We start from the raw sequence: 12,720 nt of genomic DNA, 5'->3' as shown, positions 1-12,720 counted from the left end.
GCATTCAGCAGGGAGATAAATGGAAAACAGCATTTAATACGCCCGAAGGCCATTTTGAGTACTTAGTGATGCCTTTTGGACTCTCCAATGCTCCTTCTGTGTTTCAGTCCTTCATGCGTGACATCTTCCGAGAATATCTGGATAAATTTATGATTGTTTATCTGGATGACATTTTGGTCTTTTCTGATGATTGGGAGTCCCATGTGAAGCAGGTCAGGATGGTTTTTCAGGTCCTGCGTGCTAATGCTTTATTTGTGACGGGCTCAAAATGCCTCTTCGGAGTACAGAAGGTCTCCTTTGTGGGTTTTATTTTTTCTCCTTCTACTGTGGAGATGGACCCAGTCAAGGTCCAGGCTATTCATGACTGGACTCAGCCCACGTCTGTTAAGAGTCTTCAGAAGTTCTTGGGTTTTGCTAATTTTTACCGTCGTTTCATCGCTAATTTTTCTCGCGTGGTTAAACCTTTGACGGATTTGACCAAGAAGGGTTCTGATGTGACTAATTGGTCTCCTGCGGCCGTGGAGGCCTTTCGGGAGCTGAAGCACCGGTTTTCTTCAGCTCCAGTCTTATGTCAGCCAGATGTCTCTCTCCCCTTCCAGGTCGAGGTTGATGCTTCTGAGATTGGAGCAGGGGCTGTTTTGTCGCAGAGAAGCTCTGATGGCTCTGTGATGAAGCCATGTGCTTTCTTTTCAAGAAAGTTTTCGCCAGCCGAGCGGAATTATGATGTTGGTAATCGGGAGTTGTTGTCTATGAAGTGGGCATTTGAGGAGTGGCGACATTGGCTCGAAGGAGCTAAACATCGTGTGGTGGTCTTGACTGATCACAAAAATCTGATTTACCTTGAATCTGCCAAGCGCCTGAATCCTAGACAGGCTCGTTGGTCGTTGTTTTTCTCCCGTTTCAACTTCGTGGTCTCATACCTGCCTGGTTCGAAGAACGTGAAAGCTGATGCACTTTCTAGGACTTTTGTGCCTGACTCTCCGGGAGTTTCTGAGCCGGCTGGTATTCTCAGAGAGGGAGTGATTTTGTCTGCCATTTCCCCAGATTTGCGATGAGTGCTGCAGAAATTTCAGGCGGATAGACCTGACCGTTGTCCACCAGAGAGACTGTTTGTCCCGGATAGATGGACCAGCAGAGTTATTTCCGAGGTTCATTCTTCGGTGTTGGCGGGTCATCCTGGGATTTTTGGTACCAGAGATTTGGTGGCTAGGTCCTTCTGGTGGCCTTCCTTGTCGCGGGATGTGCGTTCCTTTGTGCAGTCTTGTGGGATTTGTGCTCGGGCTAAGCCTTGCTGTTCTCGTGCCAGCGGTTTGCTTTTGCCTTTGCCTGTTCCGAAAAGGCCTTGGACGCACATTTCCATGGATTTTATTTCGGATCTTCCAGTGTGTTTGGATAGGTTCAGATTTGCGGTCAGTCCAGTTTGCCACCTCCCTAGAGCTTGTCCTATGTTTGTTACTTAGCTGGAGTAATTTGTGATCCTCAACCACTAAGGATCATAACAAGGCACACACGCACAGCCCCACTGTATAATGACACACACATGCACAGCCCCACTGTATAATGACAGGCACAAATGCACAGGCCCACTGTATAATGACACACACACTCACAGCCCCACTGTATAATGACAGGCACAAACGCACAGCCCCACTGTATAATGACAGGCACACACACACAGCCCCACTGTATAATGACACACACACGCACAGCCCCACTGTATAATGACACACACACGCACAGCCCCACTGTATAATGACAGGCACACACGCACAGCCCCACTGTATAATGACAGGCACACACGCACAGCCCCTGTTACCGCTCCTGTCACTGCGTGCCGCCGCCGCTCCTCCTCCAGGTTCCAGCACACCAGCTTCTCTTCCGGTGCAATGTCCCATCCTCCTGCCGCTGCGCGTCCCCGCCGCTCCTCTTCCAGGTCACAGTGCGCTCGTCCTCAGATCGTCTCTTCACTTCTGGTATCTTGCTCTGTTAGGGGCATCCGGTGTTTGCGCAGGCGCTCTGGAACCATCAAAGGACGCATGCGTTCCTCTGCTATTCCTTCTTCCCCGGAGCTCTCCAGTGACAGCCAATCCGGGTAAGACTTCTCCTATAAGAGGCTGACCTTCCTGCTTTGCGATGCCTAATTGTCATATAGCCTCCGCTTGTGCATCTGGCCAGTTCGCTCTACCTGTGCTCTCTGTCTTTTGTGTACTGCGTAGTCTGAGCCTATTGTCCTTGTCCTGCCTGCTTCGCCCCTGTGTTTGTTGCTTTTTTTCAGTTACCCCGTCGTACTTATTTTGTTCTTCTTTATTTCTTTTTCCCTGCAGCCTTTACCTGTCTCGGCTCCCCAGCCTCTCCGGTCTGACGTCCGTCTTCCTGGTCCTGAGGTACGGTCCTGCCTTCCCGATTTTCCTTTACTGTAGCGCGAACGTGTAGGGAAGAGAGTGGACCCTCTGGACCGCGGAAAAGACCTACCCCTGGGTGAGTTGACCATATGGACCCGACCCCTATACAGGGACCGTCAGGGGCAAGCCCAGAGGAGCCAAAACCACAGTAGCCGTACCAAGAGGGGCGGCTCTAGAGAGAGAGGAAACAAGAACAGAGGGGAAAATGCCGAAGGAGGGTGGAGAACAAAAAAGGAAAACCGGGAAGGCATGACCGAACCTCAGGACCAGGAAGACGGACGTCAGACCGGAGAGGCTGGGGAGCCGAGACAGGTGAAGGCTGCAGAGAAAAAGAAATAAAGAAGAACTAAATAAGTACGGCGGGCTAACTGAAAAAAAGCAACAAACAGAGGGGCGAAGCAGGCAGGACAAGGACAATAGGCTCGGACTGCGCAGTACACAAAAGACAGAGCACAGGTAGAGCAAACTGGCCAGATGCACAAGCGGAGGCTATATGACAATTAGGCATCGCAAAGCAGGAAGGTCAGCCTCTTATAGGAGAAGTCTTACCCGGATTGGCTGTCACTGGAGAGCTCCGGGGGAGAAGGAATAGCAGAGGAACGCATGCGTCCTTTGATGATTCCAGAGCGCCTGCGCAAACACCAGATGCCCCTGACAGAGCGAGATACCGGAAGTGAAGAGACGATCTGAGGATGAGCGCACTGTGACCTGGAAGAGGAGCGGCGGGGACGCGCAGCGGCAGGAGGATGGGACATTGCACCGGAAGAGAAGCTGGTGCGCTGGAATCTGGAGGAGGAGCGGCGGCGGCACGCAGTGACAGGAGCGGTAACAGCCCCACTGTATAATGACACACACGCACAGCCCCACTGTATAATGACACACACGTACAGCCCCACTGTATAATAACACACACGCACAGCCCGACTGTATAATGACACACACACACAGCCCCGCTGTATAATGACACACACGCACAGCCCCGCTGTATAATGACACACACGCACAGCCCCGCTGTATAATGACACACACGCACAGCCCCGCTGTATAGTGACACACACGCACAGCCCCGCTGTATAATGACACACACGCACAGCCTTGCTGCATAATGACACACACGCACAGCCCCGCTGCATAATGACACACACGCACACAGCTCACACACACGCACACAGCTCACACACATGCACACAGCTCGCAGCACACACACGCAGCACACACGCGCAGCACACACGCGCAGCACACACACGCAGCACACACAGCACACACACGCAGCACACACACGCAGCACACACACAGCACACACACACAGCACACACACATGCAGCTCACACACACACACGCAGCATCACAAACACACACACGCAGCATCACACACACACGCAGCATCACACATACACACGCAGCATCACAAACACAGCTCACAAACACATGCAGCTTTGACACAAATGCATCACACACGCAGCCATTACACACACACGCAGCCATCACACACACACGCAGCCATCACACACACGCGCAGCCATCACACACACGTGCAGCCATCACACACACACGCAGCCATCACACACACACGCAGCCATCACACACACACGCAGCCATCACACACACGCAGCCATCACACATACGCAGCCATCACACACACCAGATACCTCATACACACATGACACACATGCAGCATCACACACACACACACATGCAGCATCACACACATCACACACACACAATCTCCTCTGTGGTGCAGGGGCGGCTGATGCCCATGTGCAGCTCTTCAGTTTCTCCTGCTCACAGCTCTGCACTGTCCCGGCACCTCCCCCGTCTTTCCTTCTCTGCCGGGATACCAGATAAGAGCAGGAGAAGCCGGAGCTCCGTGCATACACAGGAGGTATGCTGAGTCGCTGAACTTTCATCTTGATTGCTGCTGGCTCTCTCCCTCAGCGTGGCAGCGCCGCACAGGGGGCAGGGTCGGTCAGGAGGTGACCCAGCTTTTATAAAAAAAAAAAACAGCCACAAACCTTACTCAGGTGCCTCTCCCTGCATTGTCCCTGCCCTAGGCACGTAGTGCGGGACAACTAATGTCCCGCCCGGGATCCCGGGGCTGACTGTCAAAATCAGGACAGTCCCGCGGGATCCGGGACGGTTGGGAGATATGGCCATAGGCAGTAAGGGACTACAACACCACTGCGCTTTGCGGAAAGCTTTAATCTCCACCTGGTAAAGGGGACTCTGGATATGCTTCCAAGCCAGCCGGACCCTGCCTGTACCTGTGATCTGGTACCCTGGACTGTGGCTGCCTCAAGCTTCAGTAAACCAGGTAAAAAGACTGCAAACCTGTGTCGTCCATTTCTTACCGCACCATTCACCATTTTCATCTATACACCGGGAGCCCTGGGGACCTACTTCACCTGTGGGAAATTATACCATCCTAGCTGCCATAACATCACCCCAGAGGACCCGACTAAGCAGTGTTGTCCCTACTAACTGAATACCACAGTTGGCATCACGAACATAAACTTTATTCAATATCCCTTTTACATGGGCGCCCAGGGCCACGGACCGAGTCGCCCCGTGACACATCCCTTTAAGTACCAGACCCAATACCGAGTAACCCCACGGCTCTGGCTGGTGATCTATGAATAAATTGCAAAGTTTCTCCTATCCTTTGCTGTGTTAAATATGGACAGTACATGGATGGCACACAGATGCAGTATATGTTTTTTACGAACCCATAGACTTGAATTGGTACTTTTCATCAATGATACCAGAGAACAACGGACATGTCTCCGTGAGTTTGACATGGATACACAATCCGTGAAAAAAATATGGACATGTGAATAGCCTCATAGACTTTAATGGGTACGTAGTCTATATATGAAAAACATGAATAAAACATGGACGTGTGAATGAGGCCTAATGCTGAAATATGACGTCAGTTTTATGGCTTATTCAGATGTCAGTTGAGGAAAAACTGGCCAAGTTTCCGCAGTGATTTTCATCAGAGTGTCATGCAAGATTCATCAGCATTTGGTTCGATTTTCATTAGTTTTTCTCATATGTAAGAAAAAAAAATATATTTACTTTCTCCTGTCTAGCAGTACATGAAAATCGAACCGCACTCAGATGGAATCTGAGTGCTGTCCAATTTTTTTATGGACCCATAGACTTGCATTGCTGATTTTGAGCGGACACTCGGATTAACATTGGACATGTCTCCGATTTTGCACAGATAACTCGGTCTGTAAAGATGACGGACATGTAAATGGCCCCATTCACTATTATTGGTAAGAGTGCTATCGGTGAAAAAAACAAGGAGCAATTGAATGAAAAAAAGTTATGTCTGAGCCATTATGATGTAATGTTTAGTTTCTTTGTTTTTGATTTTTTTTCTTAGAATATATAATAGTCTGGAATACATTGAAAATAAAGCTACTGTTTTTCATGCAAGTTTCCTGAGATTACATACTCAACTAGAAACCAAAACTATGGTGACTCTGGGGAACTTTATTCTCCCCCCACCCTCTATTCATAAAGGTAATCCTTTGTAGCCTTTTCATGTTCAGGGCAACGTCTCATTCAACTAACTGGGCCCTTTCTTGGCCGGTTATAAGATGAGTACTAGCTTTAAAATGTAATTTAAAAATATTAATAATGAATATTATATGTTTGTTATTTGTAAATCTTTTGTAAATTCTAAGTTCAAGAGCAATATTACATGTGAAAACAAAAGATAGAGAGATAATATGTAAGTATTCATCGTTCTTTGTAAAAAAAAAAAAATATACAAATTGCATACAGTATATTATTAAATAGATGTCTGAGACCTGATTAGGGTGGTTTAAGTACTTTGAAAATCTATGTAAGAGTTCATACTCAATTGCGTGAGACTCGGATGAGTCTCGCACGGCAATACCCGGCACTGCACCCTTCACTTAGGAGCGGAGCGTGCGGCTGCATGTATTCCTATGCATCCACATGCTCCGATCTGAGTGCCGGCAGCAGCGCCGGGTATTGTCGTGCGAGACTCATCCGAGTCTCGCGCAAGTGAGTATGAGCCCTAAGGCTACGCTCCCACGATGAGCTTCTGGTCCGGTTTTGATGCTGCATATTTTCCCTACATCAAAAACACAGAATTTTAGAGCAATGTGGATGGTGGATGGGATTTTTAGAAATCTTATGACCACTGTGCTTCTTTTTAACGCTACATAAACTGACCTGCGGTGCGTGTTTCAAATCCGCAACATGTCAATGTATCTTGCGAGTACTCTCAGTTTTCTGTGTAGAATTTTCCCATAGACTTACATTAAATACAAAAAATTTCCTGCCAAAAAATGCAGATGCTTTTTTAATGCATTTTCGCATCAATGTATCAACAGCTCAGGTAATCTACACCTAAGTATTTCAATAAACTTGACACACCAAAGAGAGACACAAAATGCAGAGTAAAAAACGTGATAAAATGCATGTTAAAAAAAGAACACTAAAATTGAATGAAAAAATTCAAGTAACTTTTTTTAAATAAGTAGATTGTGGCCCGATTCTAACGCATCGGGTATTCTAGAATATGCATGTCCCCGTAGTATATGGACAATGATGATTCCAGAATTCGCGGCAGACTGTGCCCATCGCTGATTGGTCGAGGCAACCTTTATGACATCATCGTCGCCATGGCAACCATTATGACATCTACGTCGATACTGTGCCCGTCGCTGATTGGTCGAGGCGAATTCGCGGCAGACTGTGCCTGTCGCTGATTGGTCGAGGCAACCTTTATGACATCATCGTCGCCATGCTGTGCCCGTCGCTGATTGGTCGAGGCCTGGCGGCCTCGACCAATCAGAGAGGCGGGATTTCCAGGACAGACAGACAGACAGAAAAACCCTTAGACAATTATATATATAGATAGGTGCAGAAATGGTGGAAAAATTCTGCAACATCAGAAACGCACGAAAAGCTCATTGTGGAAACGTAGCCTAAGAAGGGCTGTACAGTCCTCCAGCAGGATTCATAAAATGCTCATAAAATAATTAGGTATCTATTGTCTTTTTAACCCCTTAAGTATCAGCAAAAAATGGTAAAGTAGTATCTAAATAGAAAAATAGGTCACAGAAAAAAATACTATAATAAAAACATGAAATTGATTAGATATGAATTAAAAATGTATAAGGCTAGAAATAAAAAAAAATCTGGATATCCATCAAGGTAAGTGCTAGACCCCGTTATGGAAAAAAAAGGTGTGAAGTAATAAAGATATTGATACTATTGTGCTCTATAAAGCCCTGATTGGGAACTGAACCCTACCTAGCCGCGGCAGTTGGCACCCTAAATGTACAAGTGGCACCCCTGCTCAACCATGGTTGGCCCTACTTAGACTGTAGTCAGCCCTATTAGTAACCACAAAATCATATATCACACTTTTAGACTCACATATAAATGGGGATAGGAGCCAACAAATAACCACATTTAGAATTGATAGGAGTTCACCACGGTTATTACAATGAACAACTGTAGTTGGTGATATAGGCTAGGGTATAAAGATTAGACTAAAATAGTGATGAATATAGTAGAAGCCTGTAACAGTTTATACTTCGTCTTCAAAGGGGTAATGTCACACACCTTCTTAGGGATAAATCTCATTAACAGTCATATACTCTTTAATTGATAAATGTTATCTACAGTGAATAAATTGAATAATAATTCAAAACTCTACGCGTTTCCCCTTTGTTGTTTCTCAAAGGTTTATCATGACCGCGTATGCCGAGTACGGTCTTTTCCTACGTATGTAACCTAACCACCAGAAACTGCCCACCGACCCAACCCTTTCCTTAAATAAAACATAACCAATTATTCTTTTGGATATTTTGGCCACAGCGGCCAACTTTTATTAACAAAATTAACATAAACATAAATACAACAGTATAAATTCGAGGGGAGGCTTCTTGGAGCTAAAAAGATCTGGCAAAACCCCACAAAAGAAGATCGACCACCATATTACCCTCAGCCGTGAAAACCAGCTCGAGGGCACCGTACATCCCGTTCCGGGAAGAGAAAAAACCACCAACAGCTCCCAGGGTAAAACCCGGCCAGAGCCCATACCAAAATGCCAGATCCAACCCACCACATTTTAAATTGCCTGCAATTATGCTCCAATTCCTTCCCCCAACCAATCAGCGTCAACTCCAAGAACCCCCACCCCCCCACCACACACGAGCAGCCCTGACCACCTCAGGCTCGTGAGTGCCCCAACGCCACCAACGCCCGTTCAACTCCTTCTTGCAATGCCAAAGTCCACAAATCAATCCCAATCGCGTTTAAGTGAACTCCGTCCTCCAACCAATAGTTACCAAGCCCTGACTCCAATTCAAAATGTCTAACGCTAATCCCCCCGTTTCTGGAAACAAAACCTGCTATTGCCCTATTCAACTTGACCCTAGCCCTATTAATACCCTTCAAAGATCTAGCCCCCCTCCACCATTTCCTAGGCACAATATCTGACCACACAATCAACACCCCAGGAAATGATACCTGCAACCTCAACAAATCGAACCGTATGTCCCTAATCAACTCCCTGACAGGCCGCGCGCCCAAGTCATTCCCCCCCAAATGCACAATTAAAATGTCAGGTTGTCTATCTAAACGAACCGCCTTGGAAAATTCAGGAAGGGCCCTGCTCCACACCATCCCCCTATATCCCAACCACCGAATGACAACTTGACGCCTCCTAAACCCCAGTTGCCTACCGTCCGGCCTGACCTCGGCCCGCAGCGCCCCCCAATGAACGAACGAATGTCCGAAGATCCAGGCTAAGTAAGGGGACACACCTGCAACAAGATGCATGAAGAAAAAACACTGAGGTCAGATACAAAAAATCATAACCACACCACTAAATTAATGACGGACATAACTTAAGTAACGATTGGAAGTCCACCTGCCAATTCTACAAATGTCCTCCGCGCCCAAACCCAAACTATCAGCTTCTGATGCCGCCCCGATACGAAAAGAATGCGACCCAAACAAATCCGGAGAAAGGCCCAACTCCCGCAAGCCCCTTCTTAACACCGCAATGAACTGAAAGCGTGACAAAAAGGACCCTTCTGCGTGACACAACAAAGGGCCGGATCTGCCTGACCATAACTGCCAGTATGCTTCCAGACAACCTCAGACAGACAGACCCGTTAACCCTTCCCAGCACCACACGTTTTCCTCTCCCAATTAGGTCAGTCTTTGAACGCCGAATCCAAAAAACGATACCCCCCGTCCATACTTCCACATCCTCCGCCAACAAACCCCCTGCTCTAACTTTAGACCTCGACACCAGCTCCCCAACGCGCATTGCCCCAAAAAATGCTAATGAAAAAGCGAGATGAAACAACGCCAACTCAAAATTCGAACCACAAATAATCTCCAAGACTCCGCCCAACCATTCTAAAAGGCTAAACGAAATGGGGCGGCGATGGTCAACCGTCCGATTACCTCTCCTAAAACCCCTAAGTGCTTGTCTGACCAAAAAATGTTTTGTCGCGTCTACCAACCCCTGTAACTTAAAAGCAAAAGCCAATCCAGCAACAAATTTATTTACCTTCGAAATCGACCAACCTTCCTCGGCCGCCTTACCAATCAAGAATAACACCGCCAACATCCTATCTTCGTCAGACACCAACTGGCCCCACACCGACAACCAACTTTGCCATACCCGCCAGGAGGCTTCGTATGATGCCCAGGTTTGGCTCGTAACAGACTCCCGAATCAACCAGCCCGCTCGTCCATAATCACGCTCCAAAGATGCAAAGGGCATTCCTCTCCCGAGATCTCCGCGTCCGGCGCCAATTCCCGAAAACGGTCCCACTGGAAACGAGACAATGCATCAGCTATTGAGTTCTGCACACCCGGCACATGCACTGCCGAAATACAAGCGTTCAGCTCCAAGCATCAGAAGACCAACTCCCTCACCAACTTAATCACCGGGGGGATGAGGCCGATAAACTGTTCATCACCGACACGATGCTCATGTTGTCGCAATGAAAACGAATCCTCCTGTTAGCAAACATTTCCCCCCAAATGGAAACCGCCACCACGATAGGAAACAATTCCAACAAAACCAGGTTTTTTGTAAGGCCCAACTCCCTCCACTGGCCCGGCCACCGTCCGGCACACCAACGACCACCGCAATAGGCCCAGTAACCAGCCGAACCGGCTGCATCCGTATATATCTCGCAATCAAAGTTTGTTAAGACCTCCTGCTGAATCAACGACTGCCCTTTGTAATTGCACAAGAAACGTTGCCACACTAGCAAGTCGTCTTTGTGTTCCTTGCTCCGGCGAATAAAATGGTGCGGCTCTTTCACACCTGCCGTCGCGACCGACAACCTGCGACAAAATATCCTGCCCATGGGTATGATCCGACATGCAAAATTCAATCTACCCAAAAGAGACTGCAACTCTTTCAAAGTCAGCTTCTGCCTCCTTCTAGCTCTATCAACCTCCTGCTGCAGCAGGGCCAGCTTATCCTCCGGCAACCGACACTCCATTCTCTCGGAGTCAATTAAAATTCCCAAAAAACTCAACACCGTAGTGGGACCTTCCGTCTTATCCGCCGCTAATGGAACTCCAAAAAGCTCAGCGACCCAAAACATAGCCGTTAACGTATTACGGCATACTGCGGAATCAGGCGGCCCGATAAACAAAAAATCATCCAGATAATGGATAACCGACTGAACTCCCGCCACGTCCCTAACCACCCACTCCAGAAAAGTACTAAACGTCTCAAACAAGGAACAAGAAATGGCGCAGCCCATTGGCAAACATCTATCCAAATAGTAACCACCATTCCAAAAACAACCTAACAACAGAACGCTGTCCGGATGCACCGGAAGCAAACGGAAGGCCGATTCGATATCCATCTTTGCCAACAGCGCCCCCGGGCCATGCTTTCTCACCCACTGCACCGCTGCATCGAATGATGTATACTCAACAGAGCACAGTTCTTGAGCGATGCCATCATTTACCGACTGACCCTTTGGATACTACAAATGTTGAATCAACCGAAATTTATTCGGCTCTTTCTTAGGCACCACCCCCAAAGGGGAAACCACCATACCCTCAGTCGGCGGGTTCAAAAACGGCCCCGACATCCTTCCCAACTCCACTTCTTTCTTGAGTTTAACATCAACAACCTCGGCATGCAACATTGCCGACCGCAAATTCTTAATCGAAAAAGGAACCTCGTGACTCGGTGCAGGAATCCTAAAACCATCCGCAAAACCATTAAAAATAATACCCGCCTTCACCTGATCGGGGTACCTATTTAGAAAGGGGGCCATCTCGTGAAGCCTCACCGGGCTCTCCCCCTTGACCGGCACCCAAAGCTGGCTTTCCTTTTCCCTTCCTGAAACACTTTGAAGCCCCGTGTGAACTTCCATTACAGTGGGAACACACATGCTTAAATTTACAGGTGTTACCGTATTTGCACTGACCGTCGTTAAACTGCCAGCAGGTTCCAGACTTCTCCTTTGCTCCCTGTGCACCCTGACTACTGCTTCCGTGTCCCGCCTGCTGGCTGCCACCACCCCCGGACCCATGAAAGGACTGCCCATGTCTAGCTGGGGCCATAACCTTCAGCCAAAGGCCTATATCCTTCTGGTCCCACCTAATTTCCGGCCTTACCGCCTTTCGCTGCCTGAACTGCTCATCATACCGCAGCCACGTCTGACCGCCATATGTACAATGCGCCTCCCCAATCGAGTCTAAATAGCAAAACAAACCCGAGCAATTCTCAGGCGCCTTCTCCCCCACTACGCTCGCCAATATTGCAAATGCCTGCAACCAGTTTACAAATGTCTGCGGAATTAGCCGCCACCTCCGCTTTTCTTCCTCCTCCTTTTTGCTATCGTCTTTTTTCCCTTTATCCAAGTTAAACTTCTCCAACGGAAGCAGGGAAAAAATTTCCACGTACTCGTCTCTCCAAATCTTCTCCTTCACCTCCTTTTTTTAAATGCGCTCCCAACGGCCCTTCAAAGCACACATAAACTTCCCTTTTCGCTCTGTCATCTAATTTGACCGTATCGCCTTTTTCCTTCTCTGTCTGAACCGAAACCGATACACCTGACGATGCAACCTCCAATACCCGACCAGGGCTTAACAACCCACACCCGGCCGGGGGTTCCACCCCTCGCCCAGACAACCACGCCTCAACCGGCGATGCGGCAACCCCAGTTGCCGACCCTCCCTCTAATCTACGCAAAATTTGCGACATACCCTGCAATAAATCCTGCATACCTGGCACCTCTGCCACAATCGGCCCACTCCTCTGCCGTTCCTCACACAC

General features: G+C 48.2%; 1 protein-coding gene across 1 annotated transcript in view; it reads left to right on the top strand.

Moving 5' to 3' along the window:
- The window catches only part of TERB2 (telomere repeat binding bouquet formation protein 2), a 151,091-nt gene that overhangs the window by 18,717 nt on the left and 119,654 nt on the right, over positions 1–12,720 (top strand). Inside the window, exon 3 of the mRNA XM_077260979.1 lies at positions 5,791–5,930. Within this exon, the coding sequence (XP_077117094.1) occupies positions 5,791–5,930 (140 nt within the window). The remainder of the gene's footprint in view (positions 1–5,790; positions 5,931–12,720) is intronic.

This window comes from Ranitomeya variabilis, chromosome 5, assembly GCF_051348905.1.
Source record: "Ranitomeya variabilis isolate aRanVar5 chromosome 5, aRanVar5.hap1, whole genome shotgun sequence".
Lineage (NCBI taxonomy): Eukaryota > Metazoa > Chordata > Amphibia > Anura > Dendrobatidae > Ranitomeya > Ranitomeya variabilis.
The sequence above is the reverse complement of the archived record's forward strand: the minus strand, read 5'-3'. Positions and strand labels throughout refer to the sequence as shown.